Source organism: Pelodiscus sinensis, chromosome 1, assembly GCF_052426305.1.
Source record: "Pelodiscus sinensis isolate ZL-2025 chromosome 1, ASM5242630v1, whole genome shotgun sequence".
Taxonomy (NCBI): domain Eukaryota; kingdom Metazoa; phylum Chordata; order Testudines; family Trionychidae; genus Pelodiscus; species Pelodiscus sinensis.
In genome coordinates this window covers 361,652,482-361,671,553 of record NC_143052.1, presented here as the reverse complement: position 1 = coordinate 361,671,553, position 19,072 = coordinate 361,652,482, and the positions used below count along the sequence as shown (strand labels likewise).

Genomic DNA, 19,072 nt, shown 5'->3' with positions numbered 1-19,072 from the left:
CACACTGGGTATGTGTGAGACAGTAAGCCACACACTGTGAGAGTGTTTGTGCACCAACTGGGGGTGTCTTGTGGGAGTGAGGGACACTGTGTATGTGTATGAGAGAGATGGTTGTGTGCATCTAAGCTACTGTGTGAGAGCCATAGTGTGTGTGTTTGTGAAGAGAGAGAGTGTGTGCTCCAGCCGGGAGAGGTATTGCATGTGTGTCTCTGAGAGACAAGAGAAAGACACACGGTAAAAGTGTGCACCAACTGGGCATGTATTGTGGGAGTGTATCGTGCAAGTGAGAGACACCTTGTCTGTATATGTGAGACAGAGAGAGGGTTGTGTGTGCATCTGAGCCAGCTGGCGATATATTGAACATGTGAGTGACACTGTGTGTGTGTTTTTGAGAGGGGGGTTGTGTATATACATCTGCTAGCTGGGAGTGTGTTGTGTGCATGACAAGGCTATGGTCCAGTTTATTCTGAGAAGGCTGGTGGTTGTTTATCTGGCTGCTGCAGAGCCAGCCTTTGTTCAAGGCATTTGCAGTTCCAGGCTGCACATAAGAACGGCCAGACTCGGTCAGACCAAAGGTCCATCCATCCCAGTACCCTGTCTGCCGACAGTGGCGAATGCCAGGTGCCCCAGAGGGAGTGAACCAAACAGGTAATGATCAAGCGACCTCTCTCCTGCCATCCATCTCCACCCTCTGACAAACAGAGGCGAGGGACACCATTCCTTACCCATCCTGGCTAATAGCCATTAATGGACTTAACCTCTATGAATGTATCTACTTCTCTTTTAAACCCTGTTATAGTCCTAGCCTTCACAACCTCCTCAGTCAAGGAGTTCCACAGGTTGACTGTGCACTGTGTGAAGAAGAACTTCCTTTTATTTGTTTTAAACCTGCTACCCATTAATTTCATTTGGTGGCCCCTAGTTCTTATATTATGGGAACAAGTAAATAACTTTTCCTTAGTCACTTTCTCCACACCACTCATTTTATAGACCTCTATCAGATCCCCCCTAAGTCGCCTCTTTTCCAAGCTGAAAAGTCCCAGTCTCTTTAATCTCTCCTCATAAGGGAACTGTTCCAAACCCCTCATCATTTTAGTTGCCCTTCCTTGAACCTTTTCTAATGCCACTGTATCTTTTTTGATATGAGGTGACCACAGCTGTACACAGTATTCAACATGTGGACATACCATGGATTTATATAAGGGCAATAAGATATTCTCCGTCTTATTCTCTATCCCTTTTTTTTAATGATTCCTAACATCCTGTTTGCTTTTTTGACTGCTGCTGCACACTGCATGGACGTCTTCAGAGAACTATCCACAATGACTCCAAGATCTCTTTCCTAATTAGTTGTAGCTATATTAGCCCCCACCATATTGTATGTATAGTTGGGGTTATTTTTTCCAATGTGCATTACTTTACATTTATCCAATTTCATTTGCCATTTTGTTGCCCAATCACTTTGGTTTGTGAGATCTTTTTGAAGTTCTTCACAGTCTGCTTTGGTTTTAACTATTTGGAGCAGTTTAGTATAGTCTACAAATTTTGCCACCTCACTGTTTACCCCTTTCTCTAGATCATTTATAAATAAGTTGAATAGAATGGGTCCCAGGACAGACCCTTGGGGGACCCCACTAGTTACCTCTCTCCACTTGGAAAACTTAGCATTTATTCTTACCCTTTGTTTCCTGTCTTTTAACCAGTTCTCAGTCCTTGTAACCTATCCTTTAAATCGGCTTCCATACCTAATGACTGGAAGGTAGCCAACGTGACACCAATATTTAAAAAGGGCTCTAGAGGCGATCCTGGCAATTACAGACCAGTAAGTCTAACTTCAGTACCGGGCAAATTAGTCGAAACAATAGTAAAGAATAAAATTGTGAAGCATGTAGAAGAACATAATTTGTTGGACAAAAGTCAACATGGTTTCTGTAAAGGGAAATCCTGTCTTACTAATCTGTTAGAGTTCTTTGAAGGGGTTAACAAACATGCGGACAAGGGGGATCCAGTAGATAAGTATACTTGGATTTTCAGAAAGCCTTTGACAAGGTCCCTCACCAAAGGCTCTTGTGTAAATTACATGGCCATGGGATAAGAGGGAAGGTCCTTTCTTGGATTGAGAACTGGTTAAAAGACAGGAAACAAAGGGTAGGAATAAATGGTAAATTTTCAGAATGGAGAGTGGTAACTAGTGGTGTACCCCAAAGGTCAGTCCTGGGACCAATCCTTTTCAACTTATTCATAAATGATCTGGAGAAAGGGGTAAGCAGTGAGGTAGTAAAGTTTGCAGATGATACCAAACTGTTTAGGATAGTCAAGACAGAAGCAGACTGTGAGGGACTCCAAGAAGATCTCACCAAACTGAGTGATTGGGCAACAAAATGGCAAATGAAATTTAATGTGGATAAGTGTAAAGTAATACACATCGGGAAAAATAACCCCAACTGTACGTACAGTATGATGGGGGCTAATTTGGCTACGACAAATCAGGAAAGAGATCTTGGAGTTATTGTGGACAGTTCTCTGAGAACTTCCACGCAGTGTGCAGCGGCGGTCAAAAAGGCAAATAGGATGCTAGGAATTATTAGGAAAGGGATAGAAAATAAGACCCAGAATATCCTACTGCCCCTGTATAAAACTATGGTCCGCCCACATCTTGAATACTGTGTACAGATGTGGTCTCCTCACCTCAAAAAAGATATTTTGGCCTTGGAAAAGGTTCAGAAAAGGGCAACTAAAATGATTAGGGGTTTGGAACGGGTCCCATATGAGGAGAGGTTAAAGCGACTGGGATTTTTCAGTTTAGAAAAGAGGAGACTGAGGGGGGATATGATAGAGGTATATAAAATCATGAGTGGTGTGGAGAGGGCCGAAAAAGAAAAGTTATTTATTAGTTCCCTAAATAGAAGAACTAGAGGACACCAAATGAAATTAATGGGGAGCAGGTTTAAAACTAATAAAAGAAAGTTCTTCTTCACACAGCCAACCTGTGGAACTCCTTGCCACAGGAGGCTGTGAAGGCTAGGACTATAATAGAGTTTAAAGAGAAGCTAGATAATTTCATGGAGGTTTGGTCCATAAAAGGCTATTAGCCAGGGGATAAAATGGTGTCCCCGGCCTCTGTTTGTCAGAGGCTGGAGAGGGATGGCAGGAGACAAATCACTTGATCACTGTCTTCGGTTCACCCTCTCTGGGGCACCTGGTGCTGGCCACTGTCAGCAGACAGGATACTGGGCAAGATGGACCTTTGGTCTGACCCAGTACGGCCGTTCTTATGTTCTTATGTTATGTAAAGGATCTTCCCTCTTAACCCATGACAACTTCATTTACATAAGAGCCTTTGGTGAGGGACCTTGTCAAAGGCTTTCTGGAAATCTAAGTATACTATATCTACTGGATCCCCCTTGTCCACATGTTTGTTGACCCCTGGTGAATGTTGATGGGCCATTGTAGGCAGTCCCATCTACCATCTGCTCTATACATTTACCAGCTCAGTCTTGAAGCCAAATGGGTGTTTTTGCCTCCACTGCTTCCCTTAGAAGGCTGCTTGAGAACTTCACTCTGATGTTTCAAAACCTTTGGCCTGGTTATGTCCATTTGTTTCTGTATTCACACTGGCACTTAACCCCTCTCCCTCCCATGTATTTATCCCTGCCCTATAATCATAGAGAGGAATCACATCTTGCCTCAGCCTTCTCTTGGTTCAGCTCTTTGGCTTATGCCGGGATAGCCACCAGATTCCTTGTTCAAGCTCTTTCAGTCCCCCCAAAAGAGAGATTTTGCCCGTTCTTTGGATCATCCCAATAGTAGCCTTCTCTGCACCTGCTCCAGTTTGAATTCATTGTTCTGAAACATGGGAACTGCACACAAAGTATTTCAGATGAAGACTAACCAGCGCTGCTGCCAGGTGCTTGGGCGCCTCACCCTAGAGGGACTTCTGGCAGTTCTCGGGGGGCGGGGCAAGGCTTTATGTGCTTCCCTCACCTCCAGACCAATCAGGGCTTGTGGGTGAGGAAGCACAGAAGTGTCCTAGCCCCGCCCCTTCCACCTGAGGCTCTGCCTCTTCAGGGCAGCCCGGGGCCACTTAAAAAATGTTTGAAGTGTCTCCCCATCTAAAATTATTGCCCACCCCTGGCTTAGAGGCAGGGCCGGCCCGAGCTCTTTTGGTGCCCCAGGCCCGGAGCGCACAGTGCATGCGTGGGCCGGCCACGGCTGCTGGCGCGCAGCCTGGTGCTCGCCCCCGGGGCACACAGCTCATGCGCTTCCCAGCCTGGCCTGCACGCCGGGCCGTGCAGGGCCCCGTGGCCGTGGGGTGAAGGGCACTGCTTGCCAGCTCCACGGGGTTGGCGTTGTGGGAGCTGGGCGCACAGCGCCTGATGGCAGCTATAAGGGATGCCGCGCACCCCTTACAGCTGCCATCAGGTGCCCCCCATCGGTTGGCACCCTGGGCAGCTGCCTGGCTAGCCCATGCCTCAGTCCGGCCCTGCTTAGAGGGAATCCTGCCCTAGATATGCCAGGCGACAGGAAATTCTGTTTCTGGATGGCCAGTTGGATGTGCTCTTGGTTTTCATGCTGTTTCTTTCCCCTGCTTGTTAATAACCCCATTCTCCTTCCCCACACTTGGCTTCCTCAGTATTTCTGCTATGTCAGCCCTGTGCCAGGTAGGTATTGGAGGCCCTGGGACATGAGTAAAGCTGGAGGTGCATTGCTGAGGGGAACCCAGTGCACATCAGTCCAGAGCACAAACTGTCTCTCCCGCTGCATCCCTCCCAGCTCTGGAATCTGGAGTCCTGGCCTGTGGGGAGGGGGCAGTGCTGGGCTAATGGCTTTCTGCAGGGTGGCTGAGTCTGCCATTGATTTTTATAGGGAGCTCAGTGCCCCAGGAGGGGAGGGGAGTGAGCGAGCGAGTGAGGCAGCCTGGCTCACATTACACAGGCAGGGCTTGGACCAGCCGCCCCAACCCCTTGCACTGAACTATCCGCTAATTGGAAGCAGCTGCTCGGATTTGGTGACTCTGCATCCACTGAGGTCACCGCAGCCTTCCCCACCGGCCTGAGCCTCTGAGGCTCCTCAGGATGCAGCACTCCCAGTGCCTTGAACAGCTTGCTCCCAACACCCAGTCAGGAGAAGCAGGGAGACAGACGCAGCAGCCAGGCATGGGGGCCAGGGAGAAGGAGGAAGAGGGTTACTGGCCTGAAGCTCCCGGTTTCCAGCCCTACCAGGCAAATGGGAGACAGGAGTTATGAGTTTGCACATGCTCCACACACCCCCTGCTGTCCTTGAAACCCCTCGGCTTCCTTCTTTCCACCATCACCTTCCAAATTCATCCAGCACCTGCCTCGCTTTGCTTTTCTCCTAATGCTAATGGGACTTGCTCTTCTGTTGGCAGGGTCGTTCAGGGTGCATGTGGGTAACTGGAGTTTATCCAGGTCTCCTTTGGGAAATATGGCCTTTAGTTTACCCACTTATGTTTATGCCACTGTAGCATTGAACCTTTGTTTCTCTGTCACCCTCCAGCTCCTTCTCTCGCCTTTCTCTTCCATGCGACAGCCCCCCTGCTCCCCATCTACCCTAGCCTCTGCCCTGGGCCTAAACCCTAGGGGCCGGAGCCTGACTCAGCATGGGCCCAGCAAGCCACGTCACTTGAGACTCAGTGCAAGTCAAGGGTGTAGCCTGTCTCAGCTGCCAGGAACTGTTTGTTGCCCATTCACACACTGAGGCCACTGAACCACCCCCACTCTAGGTAAGTGCCATCATCACTACTCTAGCGGGGGCAGTGAAGGGAGTGTTCAGGGCTGTCCAGCAACGCAGTGGCAAATGTCTAACTTGCAGCCAGTGCCAGGCTATGAGTAATTCCCACTGACTTCTGTTATCCTTTTGGGACTCTAAAACAGTGGTCCATGGAGACCCACGGGGTGCTGGGGACCAGCTGCCGCTCTGGCTCCAGGTGTTAATCTGCATTGAAAGAAACTAAAAATATAGGAAATGTTTTCCTATGATCACACTCCATGCCAGCAATTGGTGTGGTTTGCAGGGCCGATATTTGTACAAGGCCAGCTTCAACATCTGGAGCTGGAAACAGAACTCAGGAGTCCTGGGTCCCTGGAAAGGCTTACTACTGCAATGGGGTGCTTCAGCTGGTCCAGTCTCACTCTTTAGTGGGGTGCTTTATCACTTGCTGGAAGCCAGCAGCCATCACCACCCCTGAGAGCAGGGAAGTTCCTGCCGCCCCATGTCTGACATGAGCAGCTCCTGAATGTGGTTATGGGACCGCTAGCAAATGCTTTCAAGAGAGGCCAAGTATGAGCTCATGCTGCCGCCATCCCTACCGACCACTAAGCCCTGCTTTACCAGGGACTAAGAGCAGCACTGGGGCTGATGCGCCTTGATGAGCTTCCTGATAGCTCAGTCACTTTGCTTCCTCCTGGGAAGTGTGAGCCTTGTAGCTGCAGCAGCACAACATCCACCCGCCCCTGCCCATCCCTCCCCTACCACTGCGGCGAGCTGAAGATACAGGAGAGGGAGTGAAGGGTCTGGAGCAAAGGAGCCAGAAGCCAAGAAGCATGGAGAAGGAGACAAAGGAGGAGTGCAGGCTGCAAAGGGTGCATGGGACAGGCAGAAAATGCAGGAAAAGCCAGGGGGCTTGGAGCCAGCTGCCACATTCTCACTGTGCTCTTGCCACTCAGGACCAGTTTTCTGTGCCCTGCCTGAATGAGGGGCCACTTCTGCTCCAGTAATGATGACATTGCTTAGTGCCATGGCAAGCTGCAGTTCTGGAACCTCTCCTCCAGCCTCACAGGGCAGCTCTAGCTATGTTCATTTAGGGTACGTCTACACTGCACGCTTATTTCGAAATAAACTATTCTGAATAGTTATTCCAAAAGAGCTAATTTCGAAATAGCACGTCTATACTGCAGGGAAATTAGTCCGAGGCAGGCTTCCCTAATGTAGACGTGCTCTCTCGATATAGATCTCCAAGACGCCTTGCGGAGGAATAACTTAGAATGGCCCTGTAGAGTGGCACCTTATTTCGAAATAGCTATTTTGGAATAGGAGTTATTCCTCGTAGAATGAGGTTTACAGATTTCAGAATAAGCCGTCCGTTATTTTGAAATTATTTCAAAATAATGGAGTGGCTGTGTAGACTCTTACATTGTTATTTCGAAATAAAAGTGCAGTTTAGACACCCCTTCACAGAGGACATGGAGACACAGACAAGGGAAAAGCCTGCCTACAGTCAGGGTTAGCACTGGGACTAGAACTCAGGAGCCCTGGCCAGCACTCATCTTCGGGACCCTGCTCCGGAGCAGCTTGCACTCTTGCAGTCAGAAAGTGTGGGGCCATGAGGGATAGCTCCTGGAAAGGGAACCAGCCACAGTGCATATGTAGCAGGGGCTCTCAGGAGCCATTGCATTGCCACCCTCTTCTGGCAACTCCAGAAGTGGGGATGGAAGCCTGAGTCATACGAACATAAGAGCAGCCATACTGGGTGAGAGAAAAGGTCCTTCTAGCACAGTGTCCTGTCTGCCAACAGTGGCCAATACCAGACACTCCAGAGGGAGGGAACACACCAGATAATCCTTACATGATCCCACCCCGTCACCCATTTCATAGAATCCTAGATCTGGAAGACACCTCAGGAGGTCATCAAATCCTGCCCCCTGCTCAAAGCAGGACCAATCCCAACTAAATCAACCCAGCCAGGGCTTTGTCAAGCTGAGACTTAAACACCTCTAGGGATGGAGATTCCACCACCTCCCTAGGAAACCCATTCCAGTATTTCACCACCCTCCTAGTGAAATAGCTTTTTCTAATATCCAACCTGGACCTCCTCCACTGTATCTTGAGACCATTGCTTCTTGTTCTGCCATCTGTCACTACTGAGAACAGCCTCTCTCCATCCTCTTTGGAACCTCCCTTCAGGAAGTTGAAGGCTGCTCTCAAATCCCCCCTCACTCTTCTCCAGACTAAACAAACCCAAATCCCTCAGCCTCTCCTCATAGGTCATGCGCTCCAGCCCCCTAATCATTTTGGTCGCCCTCCGCTGGACCCTCTCCAATGTGTCCACATCCTTTCTGTAGTGGGGGGGGGGGGCAAGAACTGGACACAGTACTCCAGATGTGGCCTCACCAGAGCCAAATAAAGGGGAATAATCACTTCTCTGGATCTGCTGACAATGCTCCTCCTAATGCAACCTAATATGCCATTAGCCTTCTTGGCTACAAGGGCACACTGTTGACTCATATCTAGCTTCTCATCCACTGTAATCCCCAGGTCCTTTTCTGCAAAACTGCTACTTAGCCATTCAGTCCCCAGCCTGTAACAATGCTTGGGATTCTTCCGTCCCAAGGGCAGGACTTTACACTTGTCCTTGTTGAACTTCATCAGATTTCTTTTGGCCCAATCCTCTAACCTGTCCAGGTCACTCTGGACTCTATCCCTGCCCTCCACCGTATCTACCGCTCCCCCTAGCTTAGTGTCATCTGCAAACTTGCTGAGGGTGCAATCCATCCCCTCAGCCAGGTCATTAATAAAGATGTTGAACAGAACTGGTCCAAGAACCAATCCTTGGGGTACTCTGCTAGAAATTGACCTCCAATCTGACATCGAGCCGTTGATCACTACTAGTTGGGCCCAACAGTCTAGCCAGCTTTCTATCCATCTTACAGTCCACTTATCCAATCCATATTCCCTTAACTGGCCGGCAAGAATATTGTGGGAGACCATATCAAAAGCTTTGCTAAAGTCAAGGTATATAACATCCACTGACTTTCCCATATTCACAGAGCCGGTTATCTCATCATAGAAGCTAATCAAATTGGTCAGGCATGACTTGCCTTTCGTACTATTCCTGATCACTTCCCCCTCTTCCAAGTGCTTCAAAATGGATTCCTTGAGGATCCCCTCCATTATTTTTCCAGGGACTGAGGTAAGGCTGACTGGTCTGTAGTTCCCTGGGTTGTCCTTCTTCCCTTGTTTAAAGATGGGCACTACATTTGCCTTTTTCCAATCATCCAGGATCTCTCCTGATCTCCACGAGTTTTCAAAGATAATGGCCAAAGGCTCCGCAATGACATTTGCCAACTCCCTCAGTACCCTCGCATTAAATCCAGACCCATGGATTTGTGTATGTTTAGCTTTTCTAAATAGTTCCTAACTTGTTCTTTCCCCACCAAGGGCTGTCCACCTCCTTCCCATACTGCGTTGCCTAGTGTATTTGTCTGGGAGCTGACCTTGTCAGTGATGACAGAGGCAAAGAAAGCATTGAGTACTTCCGCTTTTCCCACATCATCTGTCACTAGGTTACCTCCCTCATCCAGTAAGGGCCCCTCACCCTCTCTGATCACCCTCTTATTGCTAACATGCCTGTAGAAACCTTTCTTGTTTCCCTTCACATCCCTTGTTAGCTGCAAGTCCAATTGCGCTTTTGCCTTCCTGATAACTCCTCTGCATTCTCGAGCAATATATTTATACTCCTCCCCAGTCATCTGTCCAAGTTTCCACTTCTTGTAAGCTTCCTTTTTGTGTATAAACTCACCAAGGATGTCCACAGTACGCCAATCTGGTCGCCTACCATATTTGCTTTTCTTACTGCGCATCAGGATAGTTTCTTCCTGTGCCTTTAATAAGGCTTCTTTAAAATACTGCCAGCTCTCCTGGACTCCTTTCCCCTTCATGTAAGCATCCCAGGGAATCCTGCCCATCAGTTCTCTGAGGGAGTCAAAGTCTGCTCTTCTGAAGTCCAAGGTGTGTATTTTGCTACTCTCCTTTCTTCTTTTGGTCAGGATCCTGAAATCTACCATCTCATGATCACTGCTTCCCAGGTTGTCACCCACCTCTACTTCCCCTACTAGTTCCTCCCTGTTTGTGAGCATCAGCTCAAGCTGCACATGGCCCCTGATCAGTTCCTTCAGCACTTGTACCAGGAAGTTATCCCCAACATTCTCTAAAAACTTCCCCTTACTCTTCTCTTCTGCAGACTAAATAAGTCCAAATCTCTCAGCCTCTACTCATAGGTCATGTGGTCTAGCCCCCTAATCATTTTGGTTGCCCTCGGCTGGACCCTCTCCAACGTGTCCACATCCTTTCTATAGTGAGGGGGGGCCAGAACTGGATGTAATACTCCAGATGTGACCCCACCAATGCCAAATAAAGAGGAATATCCAGAGAAACAGAGGCTAGGGACACCATTCCTACATCCTGGCTAATAGCCATCGAGGGACCTGACCTCAGTGAATCTATCTAGCTCTTTTTTGAACCCTGTTAAGTCCTAGCCTTCACCACATCCTCTGGCAAGGAGTTCCACAGGTTGACTATGCGCTGAGTGAAGAAAAACTTCCTTTTGTTTGTTTTAAACCTGCTACCTGATTCCCACTGCCCTGGACTGGGGAAGGAGGTCAAAGCCAAAGCCTGAGCCCTGCCACAGGCTCGCCTTCAGCCCTGAGCACCAGCAAGTCTAAGTCAGCCCTGGCAACTCGATTACAATGGGGTCCGAACCCACAGTCTGAGAATTGCTGATATACATAGAAACCTGAGCTTTTGGGTAGGTCCACAGCCTGCCTGGAGCAGAACGCGCACTAGCTTCTCAGGCCCCTGCAAAGGCTCCTTCTCCTCTGTGTTGTCCTGGTTTCTGGGTCTAGTTTTACCCAGCAACCTCTTGGTCTCCTAGGCTCCCTGCATGGTGGAAGGGAACCAGAAGAAGGAGGCTTGGGGGGAGGCAGTTCCTGGCAGGGCTCCTCTTCCCTTAAGCTTTTCCTGCCCTTTGCTTGCTGCTGCCCTCTTGACCAGTCTCCTCTGATCTGCATTCCTTGCAGGATTAAGGAGCACACACTGCAAAGGAGACGGCGCCCAGAGCTTCAGGGTGTTGTTGGCAATGGGGTGCCTCAAGAGATCAGCCCAGCTGCTCCTTCAGCTTCTGCTACTTGAAGGCTTGAGGCCAGCTCATGGCTCTACTGTGCTGGGCACCCTGGATTTACAGATAGATGAGGAGCAGCCAGCTGGCACTATCATTGGGGACATTAGTGCTGGCCTGCCCCCCAGCACCACTGCCTACATGTACTTCATCTCTGCGCAGGAGGGTAGTGGTGTCACCACGGACCTGGAGATAGATGAGAACACAGGCATCATCAAAACCGCCCGCGTGCTGGACCGGGAGAGTCGAGACCATTACAGCTTCATTGCCGTCACCCCTGATGGTGTCACTGTGGAGGTGACTGTCCAGGTGAATGACATCAATGACCATGTGCCAATGTTCCCCAAGCGCCACCGCACCTTTCAAATCCCAGAACACACCCCCATCAGCAGCAGGTTCCCCTTGGACCCAGCTTTTGATGCTGACAGTGGCTTGCTGAATACGCAGGGTTACATGCTCAAAGGCGAGAATGTGGGCCAGGCCTTCCGTCTGGAGACACGCAGGGGTCCCAATGGGGTCCTCTACTTGGACCTGGTGGTAAACAATGTCCTGGACCGGGAGAACTGCTCATCATACTCACTACTGCTGGAGGCCTATGATGGTGGCTCCCCTCCCAGGAGCTCTCAGATGACGTTGGATGTGGCCATCCAGGACATCAACGACAATGCACCTGCCTTCAATCAGAGCCGGTACCACACCCTCATCTCTGAGAACCTGAAGCCAGGCAGCAGCATCCTGCAGGTCTTCGCCTCCGATGCAGACGAAGGTGATAACGGGGCTGTGGTGTATGAGATCAACCGGCGGCAGAGTGACCCTGACCAGTACTTCACCATAGACGCAAGAACGGGGGTCATCAAGCTCAACAAGGGGCTGGACTACGAGATGAGGAGGGTGCACGAGTTGGTGGTGCAGGCACGGGACAAGGCTGTACACCCAGAGGTCACCACAGCCTTTGTCACCATCCACGTGCGCGACTACAATGATAACCAGCCCACCATGACCATCATCTTCCTTAGTGAGGATGGCTCACCACAGATCTCTGAGGGAGCCCAGCCTGGCCAGTATGTGGCACGCATCTCTGTCTCGGACCCTGACTATGGTGAGTACTCCAACGTCAATGTCTCTCTGGAGGGGGGAGATGGCAAATTTGCCCTCACCACCAAGGACAATATCATCTACTTGATCTGCGTGGACCAGTTGCTGGACCGGGAGGAGAGAGACTCCTATAACTTGCGGGTGACAGCCACTGACTCAGGGACCCCTCCGCTGCGGGCAGAGTCAGCCTTTGTGCTGCAGGTGATGGATGTCAATGACAATCCACCACTATTTGATCAGCAGGAATACAAGCAGAGCATCCCTGAGGTGGTTTATCCAGGTAGCTTTGTCCTGCAGGTGACAGCCCGTGACAAGGACCAGGGTCCCAATGGGGAGGTACGGTACAGCATTCTACACAGCCAGAACACCCACTCTAACTGGTTCACCATTGACCCAGCCACAGGCATCATCACCACTGCTGCCCCCCTGGATTATGAGAAGGATCCTGAACCTCAGCTGACAGTACTGGTCATGGACAGAGGGATTCCTGTCCTCTCTTCCACAACTGTGGTGTACGTGGCCCTGCAGGACGTCAATGATAATGAGCCTGTGTTCAGGAGCAACTTCTACAACGTGTCCCTGAAGGAGAACACGCCCACTGGGACCTGCTTCCTACAGGTGGGGGACAGCTGGACAGGCAGGGGACACCTTAGGGTGCAGGGAGGGGATGGTTGGGCTAAAGGTGGCCAGGAAGGAGGAGATGCTTGTGGTAAGAATAGCCTGGTGGAGGCGAGGAGCTAGAGGTAGCCAGGCAGGGTCTGAGATGGAGAGCAGAGGGTTGACAGGCAGGAGAGAAGCCTGGGATGGAGGGAGGGCTGTGGCCAGGCAGGGAAAGGGATCTTGGTACAAGGCAGCGGGTGACCAGGGAGGAGGAGTCTAGGGTGCAGGGTGGGGGTTGGTCAGAAGAGGACGGGATCTAGGTTGCCGGGCAGGAGGAGAGCTCTGGGGTGGAGGGTGGCGGGGGTGGACAGGGTACTGGCTACAAGGCAAGGGTGGCCAGGCAGTGGGAGGGTCTGGGGTAGAGGGTAGGGGTGGCCAGGCGTGGGAAGAGGCCAGGGTGCAGAGGTGAGTCAGGAAAAGTGATCAAGGCTAGGGAAATATAGGTGAAATGAGGGAGGGGTTAGGGTTACTCCTCATTAGTAACGGTAGTTCGATTTGGGATCTTTCATTCGAACTACCTACTCCGTGCCGCGTGTAGCCGCGGGCATGGAGTTCGGACTAAGGGGGATTTAAAAATGGCGGCGCCCGGGAACATGCAAGTGAAGCCCGGGATATTTAAATCCCGGGCTTCATTTGTAACTCCACTTGCCCTCATTACCCTACCTAGCTCGAACTAACGAGCTAATGTAGATGTACCTTCACTGAGCAGTAGTTCCTCCCTAATAATAGCTTAGGAGTGAGTGTCAGTGCGCTGGGCTGGCAAATCCAGCACAAAGCCCTGGGATGCGGCCAAACTTGGCCTGTGCTGAGGCTGCGAAGCTGCTGCTTCCCTGCCCATAGCCAGCTGGGAGAGAGAGCAGAGGTCAGGCCGCAGGGTGGCTGAGATCGGAGCTGAGGTGCCCAATCAGTGGGCTGAGAGGCAGGCAGCTCGGGGTTCAGGAACAGACACAGGAAAGGGAAAGGGATTTGCTTCATGAGGTGCCAAATCCATGGAGAGCAAAATGGCAGAGTCAAAGGATGTCTCTGAGGTGATGGGGGGGAAGGTGAGGCAGTGAGGAACGAATGGCGCTGGGTTACTGAGGGGGAAGCAGTGTGGCGGGGATGAGATGAGGTGATGGGGGGAAGGTGAGCTGAGGGGAGGATGGGGGCTCTGAGCAGTGGGAGGAAGGTGAGCTGAGGGGAGGCTGGGGGGGTCTGAGCAATGGGGGGAAGGTGAGCTGAGGGGAGGATGGGGGGGTCTGAGCAATGGGGGGAAGGTGAGCTGAGGGGAGGATGGGGGGGTCTGAGCAATGGGGGGAAGGTGAGCTGAGGGGAGGATGGGGGGGTCTGAGGCAGTGGGGGAAGGTGAGCTGAGGAGAGTATGGGGGGTCTGAGGCAGTGGGGGGAAGGTGAGCTGGGGAGAGGATGGGGGGGTCTGAGGCAGTAGGGGGAAGGTGAGCTGAGGAGAGGATGGGGGGGTCTGAGGCAGGTGGGGGAGAGGATGGGGGGGTGAGGCAGTAGGGGGAGGAGAGGAGATGGGGGGGTCTGAGCAGTGGGGGAAGGTGAGCTGAGGGGAGGATGGGGGGTCTGAGCAGTAGGGGGGAAGGTGAGCTGAGGGGAGGATGGGGGGTCTGAGTCAGTGGGGGGAAGGTGATCTGAGGGGAGGATGGGGGGCTCTGAGCAGTGGGGGGAAGGTGAGCTGAGGGGAGGATGGGGGGGTCTGAGCAGTGGGGGGAAGGTGAGCTGAGGGGGATGGGGGGGGCAGGAAGGATGGGGGGTCTGAGGCAGTGGGGAGGAGGGGAGGTGGGGGCTGGGGGGAAGGGGGAGGGGGAGGGGGATGGGGGGTCTGAGGCAGTGGGGGGAAGGTGAGCTGAGGGGAAGATGGGGGGGGGGGGCTCTGGGGCAGTGGGGGGAAGGTGAGCTGAGGGGAGGAGTGGGGGGGGGGCTCTGGGAGGAAGGGGGAGGGGAGGTGGGGGGGGGAGTGGGGGGAAGGTGAGCTGAGGGGAGGATGGGGGGGTCTGAGAAGTGGGGGGAAGGTGAGCTGAGGGGAGGATGGGGGGGTCTGAGGCAGTAGGAGGGAAGGTGAGCTGAGGGTAGGATGGGGGGGTCTGAGCAGTGGGGGGAAGGTGAGCTGAGGGAGGATGGGGGGTCTGAGGCAGTGGGGGAAAGGTGAGCTGAGGGAGGATGGGGGGTTCTGAGCAGTGGGGGGAAGGTGAGCTGAGGGGAGGATGGGGGGGTCTGATAAGTGGGGGGAAGGTGAGCTGAGGAGAGGATGGGGGGTCTGAGCAGTGGGGGGAAGGTGAGCTGAGGGGAGGATGGGGGGGTCTGAGCAGTGGGGGGAAGGTAAGCTGAGGGTAGGATGGGGGGGTCTGAGCAGTGGGGGGAAGGTGAGCTGAGGGAGGATGGGGGGGTCTGAGGCAGTGGGGGAAAGGTGAGCTCGGGGAAGATGGGGGGCTCTGTGGGGGGGCAGAGGAAGCGCAGTAGGGTGAGAGGCGGCTCAGAGGCAGTGTGGGAAGTTGATCAGTGGGGCTGGCTCTTTGATGCGTTAGTTGTATGAGCTGGGGGGGGGGTGGCCTACAGCCATCACCCCCCTTCCGCCCACTGCCCAACCCCTGAAGTGAGGCCCCTTCACACTGCTCTGTTTAGTTCAGTCCTTGTGGGGGGGTCGGGGGGAAGCCTTTCTGGTTCTGGAAATGCAATTGCAGGAGGAGGGAGGGGAAGAGGTGTGTGCCTGTTGGGAACAGCAGGGGGACAAGGGGGAGGGGAAGAGGAGAGTCCCTGCCTTAGAGTGGGGAGGGGGTGGAACCTGAGTTGCTGGTGCGAGGCCTGGGAAGGCGCCTCTTGTCTCTAGTTGCACTTCCACGGACTTTGCACCTGCCCTGGACAAAGGGCAGCTGTTACTGTTAGGGGCTGGAGCAGGCCCTGGGCAGCGGTCTCCTGTCCCTGTGTAGCAGGGGTGCAGCTGGAGGCTCTTTTCACTCTGGGTCATGCAGGAGGAGGGAGCTGTCCAAGCAGGCCAAAGTGGCTGAGGGTTTGGCTGCATTTCGGGCCTTTGGCTCAGTCCACATGTTTCGTTTGGAAACTGCGTGTCTGGGCCTGAGTGCAGGTAACTCCCATGTGGCCCCAGCACAAAGCAAACAGCTCACACATCTGCTGCTGCTTCCTCTGAGCCGGGAAACGTGAGAAGATGGGAAAGGAGCCTGGCCAGGCAATGAGGCTCGACACTGAGCTCCAGAAAGGGGGAGCCAGGCCTGAGGAACTGAGCAGAGCCCAGGGGGCACAGATCCATAGCTTTTAGTGTCTTACCATGCCGTCTGGCTACCTGCTGAGCCCAGGCCAGAAAATCCCTCTGAGTAACTCCTGTGTGCTGCCCAGATTGTCTGGCTGAGCTAAAGTGGGTCTTCCAGAAAGACACTCTGTCTCCGTTTGCAGACTGTGAATAACAGACAATCCACCCCATCCCTGGGTAAGTTGTTGCAGTGGTTTGTTCCCTGCACTGTTAAAAATCTGCATCTTATTTCCAGTCTGAATTTATCTAGTTACAGCTCCCAGCTGTTGGATCTCATTGTGCCTTTGTCTATGAGATATAGCCATGTGCTCTCAGAAATCTCCTTGCCATATAGATACTTCTAGACCATGATTGTGTTGTATTATTATTATTATTCATTTTTTTAAATTGCTGTAGTGCCAGTGAGCCCAGTGAAAACACAGAGCCAAAATATGGCTTCTGCCCCAAAGAGCTGTCTTTCTAAGTATAGGACAAAAGACAACTTGCGGCTACAAACTGGCAGGGGAGAAAAGGAAACAATGAGGCATTTTTGGCCAACATGATTGGTTTCAGCACACCAGCTGATCTGTACCTTCTGTTGCATCAACTAAATAGATTGAATTTCCTAATTTTTTTGCTATACGTCAGGGGTTACAGACCTCAAACCATTCCAGTCTCATCATCGGTCTCATCACTTCTCTACTTCTGTTGGATAGTCCCCTGCTCATGTGCCCAAGGATAGCCTTCTTAAGTACAATGTCTTGCTAGGAGCTTGTGTCCAGCTTGCTTCCACTATGACCCTTGAATCATTTTTAATCTCGCCGCTTTCCAAAAATACATTTTCCCACCTATAACAGTGACCTTGAATTTGGCTGTATTAAAACATATTTTGTTCAAATGAGTGGAATTTGCTCAGTGCTAAGGTATCTAGCAGCAGCGATATTTTTTGTAACCAAATCGTGGATAAAAGATACTGAATAGAATTGGGCTGAAATCTGAACAAAATAGATTCTGCTTTGTGATCTGTTTGACTAATAGATTAAAAACTGGCAATGAACTGAATTAATATTTGGATCAAGAGATCACATGGTACTGAGTGAAATGCCTTGCAGAAGTCTAAGTCTGTTCTGCCAATAGTGTAGCTTTATTCACCAAACTTGTGATTTCATCAAAACAATCAAGTATCAGAGGGGTAGCCGTATTAGTCTGAATCTGCAAAAGCGACGAGGAGTCCTGTGGCACCTTATAGACTAACTGAAGTGTAGGAGCATAAGCTTTCGTGGGCAAAGACCCACTTCGTCAGATGCAAAGACAGACATGCATCTGAAGAAGTGGGTCTTTGCCCACGAAAGCTTATGCTCCTACACTTCAGTTAGTCTATAAGGTGCCACAGGACTCCTCGTCGCATCAAAACAATGATATTCAGTACCCGAGCCCTGGAGAGACGAAGCCAGACCAAGGGATTTTGGCCAATATCTGAATTACAATAAGGGCTTTTGAGCCACAGACCCTGAGGGAATGTCCCTAAGACTCACCGTGGGGAGCGGAATCTGAAAAACTCAGGGACTTATGCAGACAGTTTGCACAGCCACTTTCACCCACTGCAGTTCCTTCTTGGCTGAAGACATTGAGCAGTGGCAAGGGAAGGCAACGGGCATCATTCATGACTCTAGTGGGGTTCTAAGGAGACCCACTCCCATGCTGCACAATAAGATGGTGGTGTCACAATGAACATGCTTGCCCTCGAAGCGCACAGCCAGACCCAGAGCTCCTTAGATACTGTAATACAAGGATGGTCCCACTGAAGAGAGCAGTTGGGGGGACAGGGTATAATAGTGGTGCACTGACTGTTCCAGTGGAGAGCAATGGGGATGCATGGACTGTGTCGCTGACATGATGGGGTGGATTCTATTCCATTCTAGTCTGTGCTCATGACAGTGTTTTAATGCCTTCCAGTAGCGCATTAAGCCACCGGTTCCCAAGGGGGGGCCGCAAACCCCTGCCTGCCAGACCATGCCTCCAGCTTTTGATTAGCCCTGCCCGCTGGGGTTCCCCCCCTTCCAGCCCACTTCACCATGCAGCAGCAGGGTGAGTGGGTTGGCTGGCAGCCGGGTTTGCTGCCACTGGAGCTGGGGCTGCGGTGAAGCTGTCCCAACTGGGACAGCCTCACCATGGTACCAGCTCCAGCAGCCACTACATGGCCTGGTTGGCCGTGGTGCATGGAGAGCGGCTGCATCTCTGGGGGTATGGCTGAGGCCGCATGGTGGGTGGCTAATGCTTGCTCCGGTGTGGGGGCTGGGACCTGCTGTGGCCGCCAGGCGGGGGGGGGGGGGAGGACGGGACCTGCCGCAGCCACGTGGTGGGGAGGGGGGGGGCTATTTCTGCTCCAGTGGTTGGGGCCTGCTCCAGCAGTCAGGACCTGCTGCGTGGTGGGGGGAGCCGGGGCCAGCCCCATGGCGGGGGGGCTGGGGCTTGCTTCAGTGGGGTAGGGGGGAGAGACCTGCCACAGCTGCATGCCATGGGGTGGCCAGGATTTGCTCTGCCCAGCAGGTGGCTGCTCTGGCGGCCGGGGCTGAATAACATAATATGGGGAGGGGGAGCGCAGGAGTCAGGGTTGGAGTGTATGAGGGGCTGGGGCTGGGGTACATATTTTGGTGAACCCGAAACATTTTATTTGCATATTCATTGTTTGCATGTTGCCGGTCCACCAAAAGTTTGTGGATGGGTTTGCTAGTCCCTGGTATAAAAAAGGTTGGGAACCTCTGTATTATGCAACATGACTACACATCTGTCAACGTGGTATTTGATCTCTCATCCTCTCACTAGCTGGAGAAGTGTGTGCAGTGAAGTGTCTTCTATAGGTCTGTTTTTTTAAACTATTTTCAAAAATAAATATAGCTGTTGCTATGTGTTTGTATTAGGGAAGGTACGGTCAAATACATGCTTTGCACTTGGAAGGGAAAGTGGTGAGATCTGTGAAGGTTCTTAGTTTCTGGGCAAATTCATTCCACAGGCTCACCTTGCCGCTGGAGTAGTTTCTGTCTCTTGCACAGATGAGCTTCACTCTGATTGTTGAGAGTTCCATTGTGCCAGAAGAGCAAAGCTGTCAACCATTATCTTCATCCCAGCGCTCTCATGGTCTTTTAGGTATGGAGTAC

General features: G+C 51.9%; 1 protein-coding gene across 3 annotated transcripts in view; it reads left to right on the top strand.

Annotated features, from left to right (window-relative positions):
- Nucleotides 1–19,072, top strand: part of DCHS1 (dachsous cadherin-related 1) — a 164,482-nt gene that overhangs the window by 1,410 nt on the left and 144,000 nt on the right. The window contains exons 2-3 of one of the 3 annotated variants that reach the window (XM_075917306.2): nt 5,518–5,743; nt 10,815–12,625. In XM_075917306.2, coding sequence (XP_075773421.2) covers nt 10,874–12,625 — 1,752 coding nt within the window. In that variant the 5' untranslated portion in view covers nt 5,518–5,743; nt 10,815–10,873. Of the gene's footprint in view, nt 1–5,517; nt 5,744–10,814; nt 12,626–15,434; nt 16,113–19,072 lie in introns of those variants that run through there. The other 2 variants (XM_075917305.2, XM_075917308.2) reach the window with 2 other exon arrangements.